At 50.3% G+C, this 14224-nt stretch overlaps 1 protein-coding gene across 1 annotated transcript in view; it reads right to left on the reverse strand.

The window, feature by feature from the left end:
- Nucleotides 1-4995: 4995 nt before the first annotated feature.
- The window catches only part of LAG3 (lymphocyte activating 3), a 48883-nt gene continuing 39654 nt past the window's right edge, over nucleotides 4996-14224 (reverse strand). Inside the window, exon 8 of the mRNA XM_077467112.1 lies at nucleotides 4996-5231. Coding sequence (XP_077323238.1) covers nucleotides 5148-5231 — 84 coding nt within the window. The 3' untranslated portion in view covers nucleotides 4996-5147. The remainder of the gene's footprint in view (nucleotides 5232-14224) is intronic.

Genomic DNA, 14224 nt, shown 5'->3' on the forward strand with positions numbered 1-14224 from the left:
TCCCCCCCGACCACAAGTGTGAGGACCATTCTTCCCACTGACCACAAGTGTAAGGACCATTCTTCCCACTGACCACAAGTGTAAGGACCGTTCTTCCCCCCCGACCACAAGTGTAAGGACCATTCTTCCCCCCGACCACAAGTGTAAGGATCATTCTTCCCACTGACCACAAGTGTAAGGACCATTCTTCCCCCCCGACCACAAGTGTAAGGACCATTCTTCCCCCCCGACCACAAGTGTAAGGACCATTCTTCCCCCCCGACCACAAGTGTAAGGACCGTTCTTCCCCCCTGACCACAAGTGTAAGGACCATTCTTCCCCCCCCGACCACAAGTGTAAGGACCATTCTTCCCCCGCGACCACAAGTGTAAGGACCATTCTTCCCCCCCGACCACAAGTGTAAGGACCATTCTTCCCCCCCGACCACAAGTGTAAGGACCATTCTTCCCACTGACCACAAGTGTAAGGACCATTCTTCCCCCCCGACCACAAGTGTAAGGACCATTCTTCCCACTGACCACAAGTGTAAGGACCATTCTTCCCACTGACCACAAGTGTAAGGACCGTTCTTCCCCCCTGACCACAAGTGTAAGGACCATTCTTCCCCCCCGACCACAAGTGTAAGGACCATTCTTCCCCCCCGACCACAAGTGTAAGGACCATTCTTCCCCCCCGACCACAAGTGTAAGGACCATTCTTCCCCCCCGACCACAAGTGTAAGGACCATTCTTCCCACTGACCACAAGTGTAAGGACCATTCTTCCCCCCCGACCACAAGTGTAAGGACCATTCTTCCCACTGACCACAAGTGTAAGGACCATTCTTCCCACTGACCACAAGTGTGAGGACCATTCTTCCCATTGACCACAAGTGTAAGGACCGTTCTTCCCAATGACCACAAGTGTAAGGACCATTCTTCCCCCCCGACCACAAGTGTAAGGACCATTCTTCCCCCCCGACCACAAGTGTAAGGACCATTCTTCCCCCCCGACCACAAGTGTAAGGACCATTCTTCCCCCCCGACCACAAGTGTAAGGACCATTCTTCCCCCCCGACCACAAGTGTAAGGACCATTCTTCCCCCCCGACCACAAGTGTAAGGACCGTTCTTCCCCCCCGACCACAAGTGTAAGGACCATTCTTCCCCCCCGACCACAAGTGTAAGGATCATTCTTCCCACTGACCACAAGTGTAAGGACCGTTCTTCCCCCCCGACCACAAGTGTGAGGACCGTTCTTCCCACTGACCACAAGTGTAAGGACCATTCTTCCCACTGACCACAAGTGTAAGGATCATTCTTCCCACTGACCACAAGTGTAAGGACCATTCTTCTCCCCCGACCACAAGTGTAAGGACCATTCTTCCCCCCCGACCACAAGTGTAAGGACCGTTCTTCCCCCCCGACCACAAGTGTAAGGACCATTCTTCCCCCCGACCACAAGTGTAAGGATCATTCTTCCCACTGACCACAAGTGTAAGGACCGTTCTTCCCCCCCGACCACAAGTGTGAGGACCGTTCTTCCCACTGACCACAAGTGTAAGGACCATTCTTCCCACTGACCACAAGTGTAAGGATCATTCTTCCCACTGACCACAAGTGTAAGGACCGTTCTTCCCCCCCGACCACAAGTGTGAGGACCGTTCTTCCCACTGACCACAAGTGTGAGGACCATTCTTCCCACTGACCATCACAATAATTTATCATGAGTTGTAGATTTCTAATTTTTAACAGAGGGTTCCCCGAGACCCGGAGAACTATTTCAAGGGTTCCTCTGTGTTGAAAAGGTTGAGAAAGGCTGGTCTAGATGAATGGTACAAAAGGGCAACGTGCGTCCAAATCATATACAAATACTTCATTGATCGAAGCCAACTGCAAGGTCTTGCTCAGATGGTACCGAGGAGAATAGCTCCATACGTCCCGGGGGCCTCTTCCTCCAGTTTGCGAGGGTGCGGTTTGGCAGGCACGACGGTGTCCCACATATGGTGGTCCTGCCCCAAGGTGAAAAGTTTTTTTTTGGATCCACCTCTATAATTTCATCCTGTCACTTACACGGGTGGATTTAATTCAATCCCTGCAGCAAGTTCTTCTGGGGCGCCCGGTAGAGGGCACACCTAAACAGGCAGGGAAACCTATAGTCTTTATCTTTACAGCAGCCAGAATAGCAATTGCCAGATCCTGGAGGACGCCCGCCATCCCTTTTTCAACTTGGTAAGAAACAAGTTGTCATGGATCATGGTAAATGAATGCCTATCCGCGATCCTACAGGACAAGCAAGCCCTATTTGATATTTGGGAACCCCGGATCAAATAGTTGTCTGACCCCTTTGTGAGATCTCGGGGATTGGCCAAGTTACTCTTAAGGAGTGCACATCCTCCTTTGATAGTCGTCCCCTATTCTTCTCCTTTTCCTGGCATTGCCTATGGTCTTGGTCTTCCCTCTTCCTCCCCCTCCTATATGGAGAGTAGTGGCGGGACGGGGGAAACCAGCGGATGTTCTTAGTTATTTTCTAGATTACGGAAATGTTATTTGGTTGGAATATGTTTTTTGTATCCTTTTCTGAATTGGAGCAATAAGCCATAAAGTGTCGTACACAAGATTGGATTTTCGGCAGGCAAAGCGTCAGACTTTTGTCCGAAGGGTCTGTGCCTGGATTTTGTCTTGCAAACTAACGGCACATGATTGTTGGCCAACAAACACAAACGCAGCGACGTACTACGTAGAATTTCAGCTCTGGAGCCCCACCCTTTGGGCTCCTTCATGTCGTGTTTGGTGAGCATTGATTCCGAGCATGCGTGTTTGTATTTGGACTTTTGTGTGACGGACTTGTGTACAGACCATACGAAAATCTGACAACAGACCGTTGTCCGCCCAAAATTTACTAGCCTGCAAACCAAGGTTTGTTGGCAGAAAGTTGGACAACAACTGTGTGATGGAGTGTACTAACGGTCAGGTTTTAGGCCAACAGCGAAAATCCGATCGTGTGTACGAGGCTTTAGGCTACTTTCACACTGAAGCGGCGGCCTCCCTGGGGGTCTTAGTGGCACTTTTCAGCCACTAGTGGGGCGCCGCTGCCGAAGCACTTTGCAGGCACTTTCGGCGGCGCTGGCCATTGATTTCAATGGCAAGGGGCGTTTTGGGAGCGATGTATTCACCGCTCCTGAACCGCCCCAAAGACGTCTATTCTAGCGTCCCACAAGTGCACCGCCCCGGTGTGTGAAAGTCCTCGGGGCCCTCACACTGGAGTGGAAGGAGAGGCGCTATTTTTAGAGCTAAAACGCCTGTAAAGCGCCTTCGAAAGTGCGAAAGCGGCCTAACAGTTGTGCAGACCGGAAGATGATCGTTTACTTTTCTAGAAATGCTGACTGTATAGCAATAGTGAGATATGGAATGCGGTTTAAAAACTAAAATGTTAGTAATGTCTAGAAAACGTTCAACAAAAAACCGTTGAAACAGAAAAGTTGAGTTGAGTTGGTCCTTAACCGGTTCCCGACCAGCGCACGCCGATGTACGTCAGCGGAATGGCACGGCCAGGCAAATGGGCATACCTGTACGTCCCTTTAAATTTGCCACCCTGCCATCGCAAGCGCGCCACCGGCAGTGCGCTTGCGTGCTGGTTGGGACCCCCGTGAGTCCGGTCGCGGGTCCCACGGACTCGATCGCCGCAGGCATACCTGCGATCGTCTCACGGGGCGGCTGAACGGAGAGATGCCGTTGTAAACAGCATCTCCCCGTTCTGCCTAGCAACTAGTGATGCTGATCTCTGCTCCATGTGATTGGAGCAGAGATCAGTGTTCACTAAATTAAAGCCCAGCCCCCCCCCAACAGTTAGTAACACGCCCCTAGGAACACTTAACCCCTACACTGCCACCCACTGGTTAACCCCTTTCACTGCCAGTGTCATTTACACAGGAATCACTGCATTTGTATAGCACTGATTGCTGTATAAATGACAATGGTCCCAAAAATGTGTCAAAAATGTCCGATGTGTCCGCCGTAACGTCGCAGTCACAATAAAAAAATCGCTGATCGCCGCCATTACTAGTAAAAAAAATATATATTAATAAAAATGCCATAAAACTATCCCCTATTTTGTAAACGCTATAACTTTTGCGCAAACCAATCAATAATCGCTTATTGCGATTTTTTAACCAAAAATATGTAGAAGAATACGTATCGGCCAAAACTGAGGGAAAAAATTTTTTTTATATATTTTTGGGGGATATTTATTATAACAAAAAGTAAAAAATAATGCGTTTTTTTCACAATTGTCGCTCTATTTTTGTTTGTAGCGCAAAAAATAAAAACCGCAGGGGTGATCAAATCCCACCAAAAGAAAGCTCTATTTGTGGGAAAAAAAGGACGTCAATTTTGTTTGGGAGCCGCGTCGCACGACCGCGCAATTGTCAGTTAAAGCGGCGCAGCGCCGAATCGCAAAAAGTGGTCTGGTCTTTGGCCAGCAAAATGGTCCGGGGGCTGAAGTGGCGGGCTTTGGTTCGGCAGCTTTCCGACAAAAGGGGAACTCTACAATAGACGGGGGTCACCAAAATTGGAAAATCCACGTGTCGATCGGCCAGGAGAAGTGCCAAAAAACAATCATAGTTACATTGTATTACATTGTAGGTGAGATTGAAAAAAGACACAAGTCCATCAAGTCCAACCCATGTGTGTGATTATATGTCATTCTTCGAGTCCAAAGTATTTTTTTAAATCTGTTAATGACAAACAGGGAGGGGGGGGGAGGGGGGGCACGCAACATGTTTTTGGGGCCCATAGGATGATGGAGGGTCAGTGGGAGTCTACAGACAGCGAGATCCTCCAATCCTTCCTACAATCCCGACACAAATATTGTTCCCTGGATTGTACCAAAATCAGATATAGGGGAGCAAAGTATGACGAGATGATTTCCTGGGTATTGGGGGAGATTTCAGACCGTTTGCACTTTACCATTATATATATATATATATATTATAAACACAAAGCACATCAACTGAAACATTGTAGAAAAAAAATAAATGTACAATATTTATTATAAAAAAATAATCTGGTCCGGAAATCTCGGAGTCTTCACAATATAAAGATGAATTATGAGAAGAGATTCGCTCGTTCTGGATAAGAGGCTGACAGGAAAGGTGGTGGCAGGAGAGGAATCAATCGTCCACATCGATCGTTTTCAGGTGCGAAGCCGGGAGGCCGGGGAGCGATGCCAGAATGGCCAGATGAGAGAGACGCCTCTGCAAGAGAGAAGAGAGAAGAGAGGTGAAAGGTGATGAGAGGTGATGAGAGGTGAAAGGTGATGAGAGGTGATGAGAGGTGAAAGGTGATGAGAGGTGATGAGAGGTGATGAGAGGTGAAAGGTGATGAGAGGTGATGAGAGGTGAAAGGTGATGAGAGGTGATGAGAGGTGATGAGAGGTGAAAGGTGATGAGAGGTGAAAGGTGATGAGAGGTGATGAGAGGTGAAAGGTGATGAGAGGTGATGAGAGGTGATGAGAGGTGAAAGGTGATGAGAGGTGAGAGGTGATGAGAGATGAGAGATGATGAGAGATGAGAGGTGAGAGATGAGAGGTGAGAGATGATGAGAGATGAGAGATGAGAGATGAGAGGTGATGAGAGGTGAGAGGTGATGAGAGGTGAGAGATGAGAGGTGAGAGGTGATGAGAGGTGATGAGAGGTGAGAGGTGAGAGATGAGAGGTGAGAGATGAGAGGTGAGAGATGAGAGATGAGAGATGAGAGGTGAGAGATGAGAGGTGAGAGGTGGTGAGAGGAGGTTAGAGGTGATGAGAGGTGAGAGGTGATGAGAGGTGAGAGGTGAGAGGTGGTGAGAGATGAGAGGTGAGAGATGATGAGAGATGAGAGGTGAGAGGTGGTGAGAGGAGGTTAGAGGTGATGAGAGGTGAGAGGTGGTGAGAGATGAGAGATGAGAGGTGAGAGATGATGAGAGATGAGAGATGAGAGGTGAGAGGTGGTGAGAGGAGGTTAGAGGTGATGAGAGGTGAGAGGTGATGAGAGGTGAGAGGTGAGAGGTGGTGAGAGATGAGAGGTGGTGAGAGGAGGTTAGAGGTGATGAGAGGTGAGAGGTGAGAGATGATGAGAGGTGAGAGGTGATGAGAGGTGATGAGAGATGAGAGGTGATGAGAGATGAGAGGTGGTGAGAGGTGATGAGAGGTGAGAGGTGATGAGAGGTGAGAGGTGATGAGAGGTGATGAGAGGTGAGAGGTGATGAGAGATGAGAGGTGGTGAGAGGTGATGAGAGGTGAGAGGTGATGAGAGGTGAGAGGTGATGAGAGGTGAGAGGTGATGAGAGGTGAGAGGTGATGAGAGGTGATGAGAGGTGAGAGATGAGAGGTGATGAGAGATGAGAGGTGGTGAGAGGTGATGAGAGGTGAGAGGTGATGAGAGGTGAGAGGTGATGAGAGGTGAGAGGTGATGAGAGGTGAGAGGTGATGAGAGGTGAGAGGTGAGAGATGAGAGGTGAGAGATGAGAGGTGAGAGATGATGAGAGATGAGAGGTGAGAGATGATGAGAGATGAGAGGTGAGAGGTGGTGAGAGGAGGTTAGAGGTGATGAGAGGTGAGAGGTGATGAGAGGTGAGAGGTGGTGAGAGATGAGAGGTGGTGAGAGGTGAGAGGTGGTGAGAGGAGGTTAGAGGTGATGAGAGGTGAGAGGTGAGAGGTGGTGAGAGATGAGAGATGAGAGATGAGAGGAGGTTAGAGGTGATGAGAGGTGAGAGGTGATGAGAGGTGAGAGGTGAGAGGTGAGAGGTGGTGAGAGATGAGAGGTGAGAGGTGGTGAGAGGAGGTTAGAGGTGATGAGAGGTGATGAGAGGTGAGAGGTGATGAGAGGTGAGAGGTGAGAGGTGGTGAGAGGAGGTTAGAGGTGATGAGAGGTGAGAGGTGATGAGAGGTGAGAGGTGAGAGGTGAGAGGTGGTGAGAGATGAGAGGTGGTGAGAGATGAGAGGTGGTGAGAGGTGAGAGATGATGAGAGATGAGAGATGAGAGGTGAGAGGTGGTGAGAGGAGGTTAGAGGTGATGAGAGGTGAGAGGTGAGAGGTGAGAGATGATGAGAGATGAGAGGTGAGAGGTGGTGAGAGGAGGTTAGAGGTGATGAGAGGTGAGAGGTGGTGAGAGATGAGAGGTGGTGAGAGGTGAGAGGTGATGAGAAATGAGAAATGAGAGATGAGAGGTGAGAGGTGAGAGGTGATGAGAGGTGATGAGAGGTGAGAGGTGAGAGGTGGTGAGAGATGAGAGGTGGTGAGAGGTGAGAGATAATGAGAGATGAGAGATGAGAGGTGGTGAGAGGAGGTTAGAGGTGATGAGAGGTGAGAGGTGGTGAGAGATGAGGAGAGATGAGAGATGAGAGGTGAGAGGTGGTGAGAGGAGGTTAGAGGTGATGAGAGGTGAGAGGTGATGAGAGATGAGAGGTGGTGAGAGATGAGAGATGAGAGGTGAGAGATGATGAGAGGTGAGAGGTGGTGAGAGGAGGTTAGAGGTGATGAGAGGTGAGAGAGGTGAGAGATGATGAGAGATGAGAGGTGAGAGGTGAGAGGTGGTGAGAGGAGGTTAGAGGTGATGAGAGATGAGAGGTGGTGAGAGATGAGAGGTGGTGAGAGGTGAGAGGTGATGAGAAATGAGAGATGAGAGGTGAGATGGGAGAGGTGATGAGAGGTGAGAGGTGATGAGAGGTGAGAGGTGAGAGGTGGTGAGAGATGAGAGATGAGAGGTGAGAGATGAGGAGAGATGAGAGGTGAGAGGTGGTGAGAGGAGGTTAGAGGTGATGAGAGGTGAGAGGTGATGAGAGGTGAGAGGTGAGAGGTGGTGAGAGATGAGAGATGAGAGGTGAGAGATGATGAGAGATGATGAGAGGTGAGAGGTGGTGAGAGGAGGTTAGAGGTGATGAGAGGTGAGAGGTGATGAGAGGTGAGAGGTGGTGAGAGATGAGAGGTGGTGAGAGGTGAGAGATGATGAGAGATGAGAGGTGAGAGGTGGTGAGAGGAGGTTAGAGGTGGTGAGAGGTGAGAGGTGGTGAGAGATGAGAGATGAGAGGTGAGAGATGAGGAGAGATGAGAGGTGAGAGGTGGTGAGAGGAGGTTAGAGGTGATGAGAGGTGAGAGGTGATGAGAGGTGAGAGGTGAGAGGTGGTGAGAGATGAGAGGTGGTGAGAGGTGAGAGGTGATGAGAAATGAGAGATGAGAGGTGAGAGGTGAGAGGTGATGAGAGGTGAGAGGTGGTGAGAGATGAGAAGTGGTGAGAGATGAGAGGTGATGAGAGGTGATGAGAGGTGAGAGGTGATGAGAAATGAGAGATGAGACGTGAGAGATGAGAGGTGGTGAGAGATGAGAGGTGGTGAGAGATGAGAAGTGGTGAGAGATGAGAGGTGGTGAGAGATGAGAGGTGATGAGAGGTGAGAGGTGATGAGAAATGAGAGATGAGAGATGAGAGGTGAGAGGCGATGAGAGGTGAGAGGTGATGAGAGATGAGAGGTGATGAGAGGTGAGAGATGATGAGAGATGAGAGGTGAGAGGTGATGAGAGATGAGAGGTGAGAGGTGAGAGGCGATGAGAGGTGAGAGGTGATGAGAGATGAGAGGTGAGAGGTGATGAGAGATGAGAGGTGAGAGGTGAGAGGTGGTGAGAGATGAGAGGTGATGAGAGGTGAGAGATGATGAGAAATGAGAGATGAGAGGTGAGAGGTGATGAGAGATGAGAGGTGAGAGGTGAGAGGCGATGAGAGGTGAGAGGTGATGAGAGATGAGAGGTGAGAGGTGATGAGAGATGAGAGGTGAGAGGTGATGAGAGATGAGAGGTGAGAGGTGAGAGGTGGTGAGAGATGAGAGGTGAGAGGTGATGAGAGGTGAGAGGTGATGAGAGGTGAGAGGTGATGAGAGGTGAGAGGTGGTGAGAGATGAGAGGTGATGAGAGGTGAGAGATGATGAGAAATGAGAGATGAGAGGTGATGAGAGATGAGCACTCAGGAGGTTCCATCATAGGACACCTTTAGGGGTTCATGTGACATTTCCCAACTTTCTGCCAGCAAAATTCTGCGTAAAGAGAAGTCCGAATCGCACCTCAACCTGAGTTCAGACGCAGAATATGTAGAGAATGCGGCCGCTGGTCATAGATTGTGGAAGTTCACATCTCCATCCTGGATGTCTAAGCAAGTATATTTACTCCAGGGGTCTCCAAACTTTCTACAACTTACCGTCCTTCAAACTTTAGGGAGCAGAATGTGGCCAGTGAGAGTAGAAAAATGTCCTGGTGCTAAAAATAATAAATAATGCCCCATCATTGGTGTCAGTGGGGGGAATAGTGCCCCATCATTGGTGTCAGTGGGGGGAATAGTGTCCCATCATTGGTATCAGTGGGAGGAATAGTGTCCCATCATTGGTATCAGTGGGGAGGAATAGTGCCCCATCATTGGTATCAGTGGGAGGAATAGTGCCTCATCATTGGTGTCAGTGGGAGGAATAGTGCCCCATCATTGGTGTCAGTGGGAGGAATATTGCCCCATCATTGGTGTCAGTGGGAGGAATAGTGCCCCATCATTGGTGTCAGTGGGAGGAATATTGCCCCATCATTGGTGTCAGTGGGAGGAATAGTGCCCCATCATTGGTGTCAGTGGGAGGAATAGTGCCCCATCATTGGTGTCAGTGGGAGGAATAGTGCCCCATCATTGGTGTCAGTGGGAGGAATAGTGTCCCATCATTGGTGTCAGTGGGAGGAATAGTGCCCCATCATTGGTGTCAGTGGGAGGAATAGTGCCCCATCATTGGTGTCAGTGGAAGGAATAGTGCCCCTTCATTGGTGTCAGTGGAAGGAATAGTGCCCCATCATTGGTGTCAGTGGAAGGAATAGTGTCCCATCATTGGTGTCAGTGGAAGGAATAGGGCCCCTTCATTGGTGTCAGTGGAAGGAATAGTGCCCCATCATTGGTGTCAGTGGAAGGAATAGTGCCCCATCATTGGTGTCAGTGGGGGGAATAGTGCCCCATCATTGGTATCAGTGGGGGGAATAGTGCCCCATCATTGGTGTCAGTGGGAGGAATAGTGTCCCATCATTGGTGTCAGTGGGAGGAATAGTGCCCCATCATTGGTGTCAGTGGGAGGAATAGTGCCCCATCATTGGTATCAGTGGGGGGAATAGTGCCCCATCATTGGTATCAGTGGGGGGAATAGTGCCCCATCATTGGTATCAGTGGGAGGAATAGTGTCCCATCATTGGTATCAGTGGGAGGGAATAGTGCCCCATCATTGGTATCAGTGGGAGGAATAGTGCCTCATCATTGGTGTCAGTGGGAGGAATAGTGTCCCATCATTGGTGTCAGTGGGAGGAATAGTGCCCCATCATTGGTGTCAGTGGGAGGAATAGTGTCCCATCATTGGTGTCAGTGGGAGGAATAGTGCCCCATCATTGGTGTCAGTGGGAGGAATAGTGCCCCATCATTGGTGTCAGTGGGAGGAATAGTGCCCCATCATTGGTGTCAGTGGGAGGAATAGTGCCCCATCATTGGTGTCAGTGGGAGGAATAGTGCCCCATCATTGGTGTCAGTGGGAGGAATAGTGCCCCATCATTGGTGTCAGTGGGAGGAATAGTGTCCCATCATTGGTGTCAGTGGGAGGAATAGTGTCCCATCATTGGTGTCAGTGGGAGGAATAGTGCCCCATCATTGGTGTCAGTGGGAGGAATATTGCCCCATCATTGGTGTCAGTGGGAGGAATAGTACCCCATCATTGGTGTCAGTGGGAGGAATAGTGTCCCATCATTGGTGTCAGTGGGAGGAATAGTGCCCCATCATTGGTGTCAGTGGGAGGAATGGTGCCCCATCATTGGTGTCAGTGGAAGGAATAGTGCCCCTTCATTGGTGTCAGTGGAAGGAATAGTGCCCCATCATTGGTGTCAGTGGAAGGAATAGTGCCCCATCATTGGTGTCAGTGGGAGGAATAGTGTCCCATCATTGGTGTCAGTGGGAGGAATAGTGTCCCATCATTGGTGTCAGTGGGAGGAATAGTGCCCCATCATTGGTGTCAGTGGGAGGAATGGTGCCCCATCATTGGTGTCAGTGGAAGGAATAGTGCCCCTTCATTGGTGTCAGTGGAAGGAATAGTGCCCCATCATTGGTGTCAGTGGAAGGAATAGTGCCCCATCATTGGTGTCAGTGGAAGGAATAGTGCCCCATCATTGGTGTCAGTGGGAGGAATAGTGCCCCATCATTGGTGTCAGTGGAAGGAATAGTGCCCCTTCATTGGTGTCAGTGGAAGGAATAGTGCCCCATCATTGGTGTCAGTGGAAGGAATAGTGCCCCATCATTGGTGTCAGTGGGAGGAATAGTGCCCCATCATTGGTATCAGTGGAAGGAATAGTGCCCCATCATTGGTGTCAGTGGAAGGAATAGTGCCCCATCATTGGTGTCAGTGGAAGGAATAGTGCCCCATCATTGGTGTCAGTGGGAGGAATAGTGCCCCATCATTGGTGTCAGTGGGAGGAATAGTGTCCCATCATTGGTGTCAGTGGGAGGAATAGTGCCCCATCATTGGTGTCAGTGGGAGGAATAGTGCCCCATCATTGGTGTCAGTGGGAGGAATAGTGCCCCATCATTGGTGTCAGTGGGAGGAATAGTGTCCCATCATTGGTGTCAGTGGGAGGAATAGTGCCCCATCATTGGTGTCAGTGGGAGGAATAGTGCCCCATCATTGGTGTCAGTGGGAGGAATAGTGCCCCATCATTGGTGTCAGTGGGAGGAATAGTGCCCCATCATTGGTGTCAGTGGGAGGAATAGTGCCCCATCATTGGTGTCAGTGGGAGGAATAGTGTCCCATCATTGGTGTCAGTGGGAGGAATAGTGCCCCATCATTGGTGTCAGTGGGAGGAATAGTGCCCCATCATTGGTGTCAGTGGAAGGAATAGTGCCCCTTCATTGGTGTCAGTGGAAGGAATAGTGCCCCATCATTGGTGTCAGTGGAAGGAATAGTGCCCCATCATTGGTGTCAGTGGGAGGAATAGTGCCCCATCATTGGTATCAGTGGAAGGAATAGTGCCCCATCATTGGTGTCAGTGGGAGGAATAGTGCCCCATCATTGGTGTCAGTGGGAGGAATAGTGTCCCATCATTGGTGTCAGTGGGAGGAATAGTGCCCCATCATTGGTGTCAGTGGGAGGAATAGTGCCCCATCATTGGTGTCAGTGGGAGGAATAGTGCCCCATCATTGGTGTCAGTGGGAGGAATAGTGCCCCATCATTGGTGTCAGTGGGAGGAATAGTGTCCCATCATTGGTGTCAGTGGGAGGAATAGTGCCCCATCATTGGTGTCAGTGGGAGGAATAGTGCCCCATCATTGGTGTCAGTGGGAGGAATAGTGCCCCATCATTGGTGTCAGTGGGAGGAATAGTGTCCCATCATTGGTGTCAGTGGGAGGAATAGTGCCCCATCATTGGTGTCAGTGGGAGGAATAGTGTCCCATCATTGGTGTCAGTGGGAGGAATAGTGCCCCATCATTGGTGTCAGTGGGAGGAATAGTGCCCCTTCATTGGTGTCAGTGGGAGGAATAGTGCCCCATCATTGGTGTCAGTGGAAGGAATAGTGCCCCATCATTGGTGTCAGTGGGAGGAATAGTGCCCCATCATTGGTGTCAGTGGGAGGAATAGTGCCCCTTCATTGGTGTCAGTGGGAGGAATAGTGCCCCATCATTGGTGTCAGTGGGAGGAATAGTGCCCCTTCATTGGTGTCAGTGGGAGGAATAGTGCCCCATCATTGGTGTCAGTGGAAGGAATAGTGCCCCATCATTGGTGTCAGTGGAAGGAATAGTGCCCCATCATTGGTGTCAGTGGGAGGAATAGTGCCCCATCATTGGTATCAGTGGAAGGAATAGTGCCCCATCATTGGTGTCAGTGGGAGGAATAGTGCCCCATCATTGGTGTCAGTGGAAGGAATAGTGCCCCATCATTGGTGTCAGTGGGAGGAATAGTGCCCCATCATTGGTGTCAGTGGGGGGAATAGTGTCCCATCATTGGTGTCAGTGGAAGGAATAGTGCCCCATCATTGGTGTCAGTGGAAGGAATAGTGCCCCATCATTGGTGTCAGTGGGGGGAATAGTGTCCCATCATTGGTGTCAGTGGAAGGAATAGTGCCCCATCATTGGTGTCAGTGGAAGGAATAGTGCCCCATCATTGGTGTCAGTGGGGGGAATAGTGTCCCATCATTGGTGTCAGTGGGAGGAATAGTGCCCCATCATTGGTGTCAGTGGGAGGAATAGTGCCCCATCATTGGTGTCAGTGGGAGGAATAGTGCCCCATCATTGGTGTCAGTGGGAGGAATAGTGCCCCATCATTGGTGTCAGTGGGAGGAATAGTGCCCCATCATTGGTGTCAGTGGGAGGAATAGTGCCCCATCATTGGTGTCAGTGGAAGGAATAGTGCCCCATCATTGGTGTCAGTGGGAGGAATAGTGTCCCATCATTGGTGTCAGTGGGAGGAATAGTGTCCCATCATTGGTGTCAGTGGGAGGAATAGTGTCCCATCATTGGTGTCAGTGGGAGGAATAGTGCCCCATCATTGGTGTCAGTGGGAGGAATAGTGCCCCATCATTGGTGTCAGTGGGAGGAATAGTGCCCCATCATTGGTGAAGGTTGGAGGAATAGTGCCCCATCATTGGTGATGGTGGGAGGAATAGTGCCCCATCATTGCTGTCGGTGGGAGGAATAGTGTCCCATCATTGGTGTCGGTGGCAGGAATAGTGCCCCATCATTGGTGTCGGTGGGAGGAATAGTGCCCCATCATTGGTATCGGTGGGATGAATAGTGCCCCACCATTGGTGTCAGTGGGAGGAATAGTGCCCCATCATTGGTATCAGTGGAGAGGAATAGTGCCCCATCATTGATATCAGTGGGATGAATAGTGCCCCACCATTGGTATCAGTGGGAGGGAATAGTGCCCCATCATTGATGTCAGTGGAAGGGAATAGTGCCCCATCATTGGTTTCAGTGGGATGAATAGTGCCCCACCATTGGTGTTAGTGGGAGGAATAGTGCCCCATCATTGGTGTCAGTGGGAGGAATAGTGCCCCATCATTGATGTCAGTGGGGAGGAATAGTGCCCCATCATTAGTGTCAGTGGGGAGGAATAGTGCCCCATCATAAGTGTCAGTGGGGAGGAATAGTGCCCCATCATTGGTGTCAGTGGGAGGAATAGTGCCCCATCATTGGTGTCAGTGGGAGGAATAGTGCCCCATCATTGG

This window comes from Lithobates pipiens, unplaced genomic scaffold (genome assembly GCF_037356315.1).
Source record: "Lithobates pipiens isolate NorthernLeopardFrog02 unplaced genomic scaffold, aLitPip1_a1.2 Scaffold_47, whole genome shotgun sequence".
Lineage (NCBI taxonomy): Eukaryota > Metazoa > Chordata > Amphibia > Anura > Ranidae > Lithobates > Lithobates pipiens.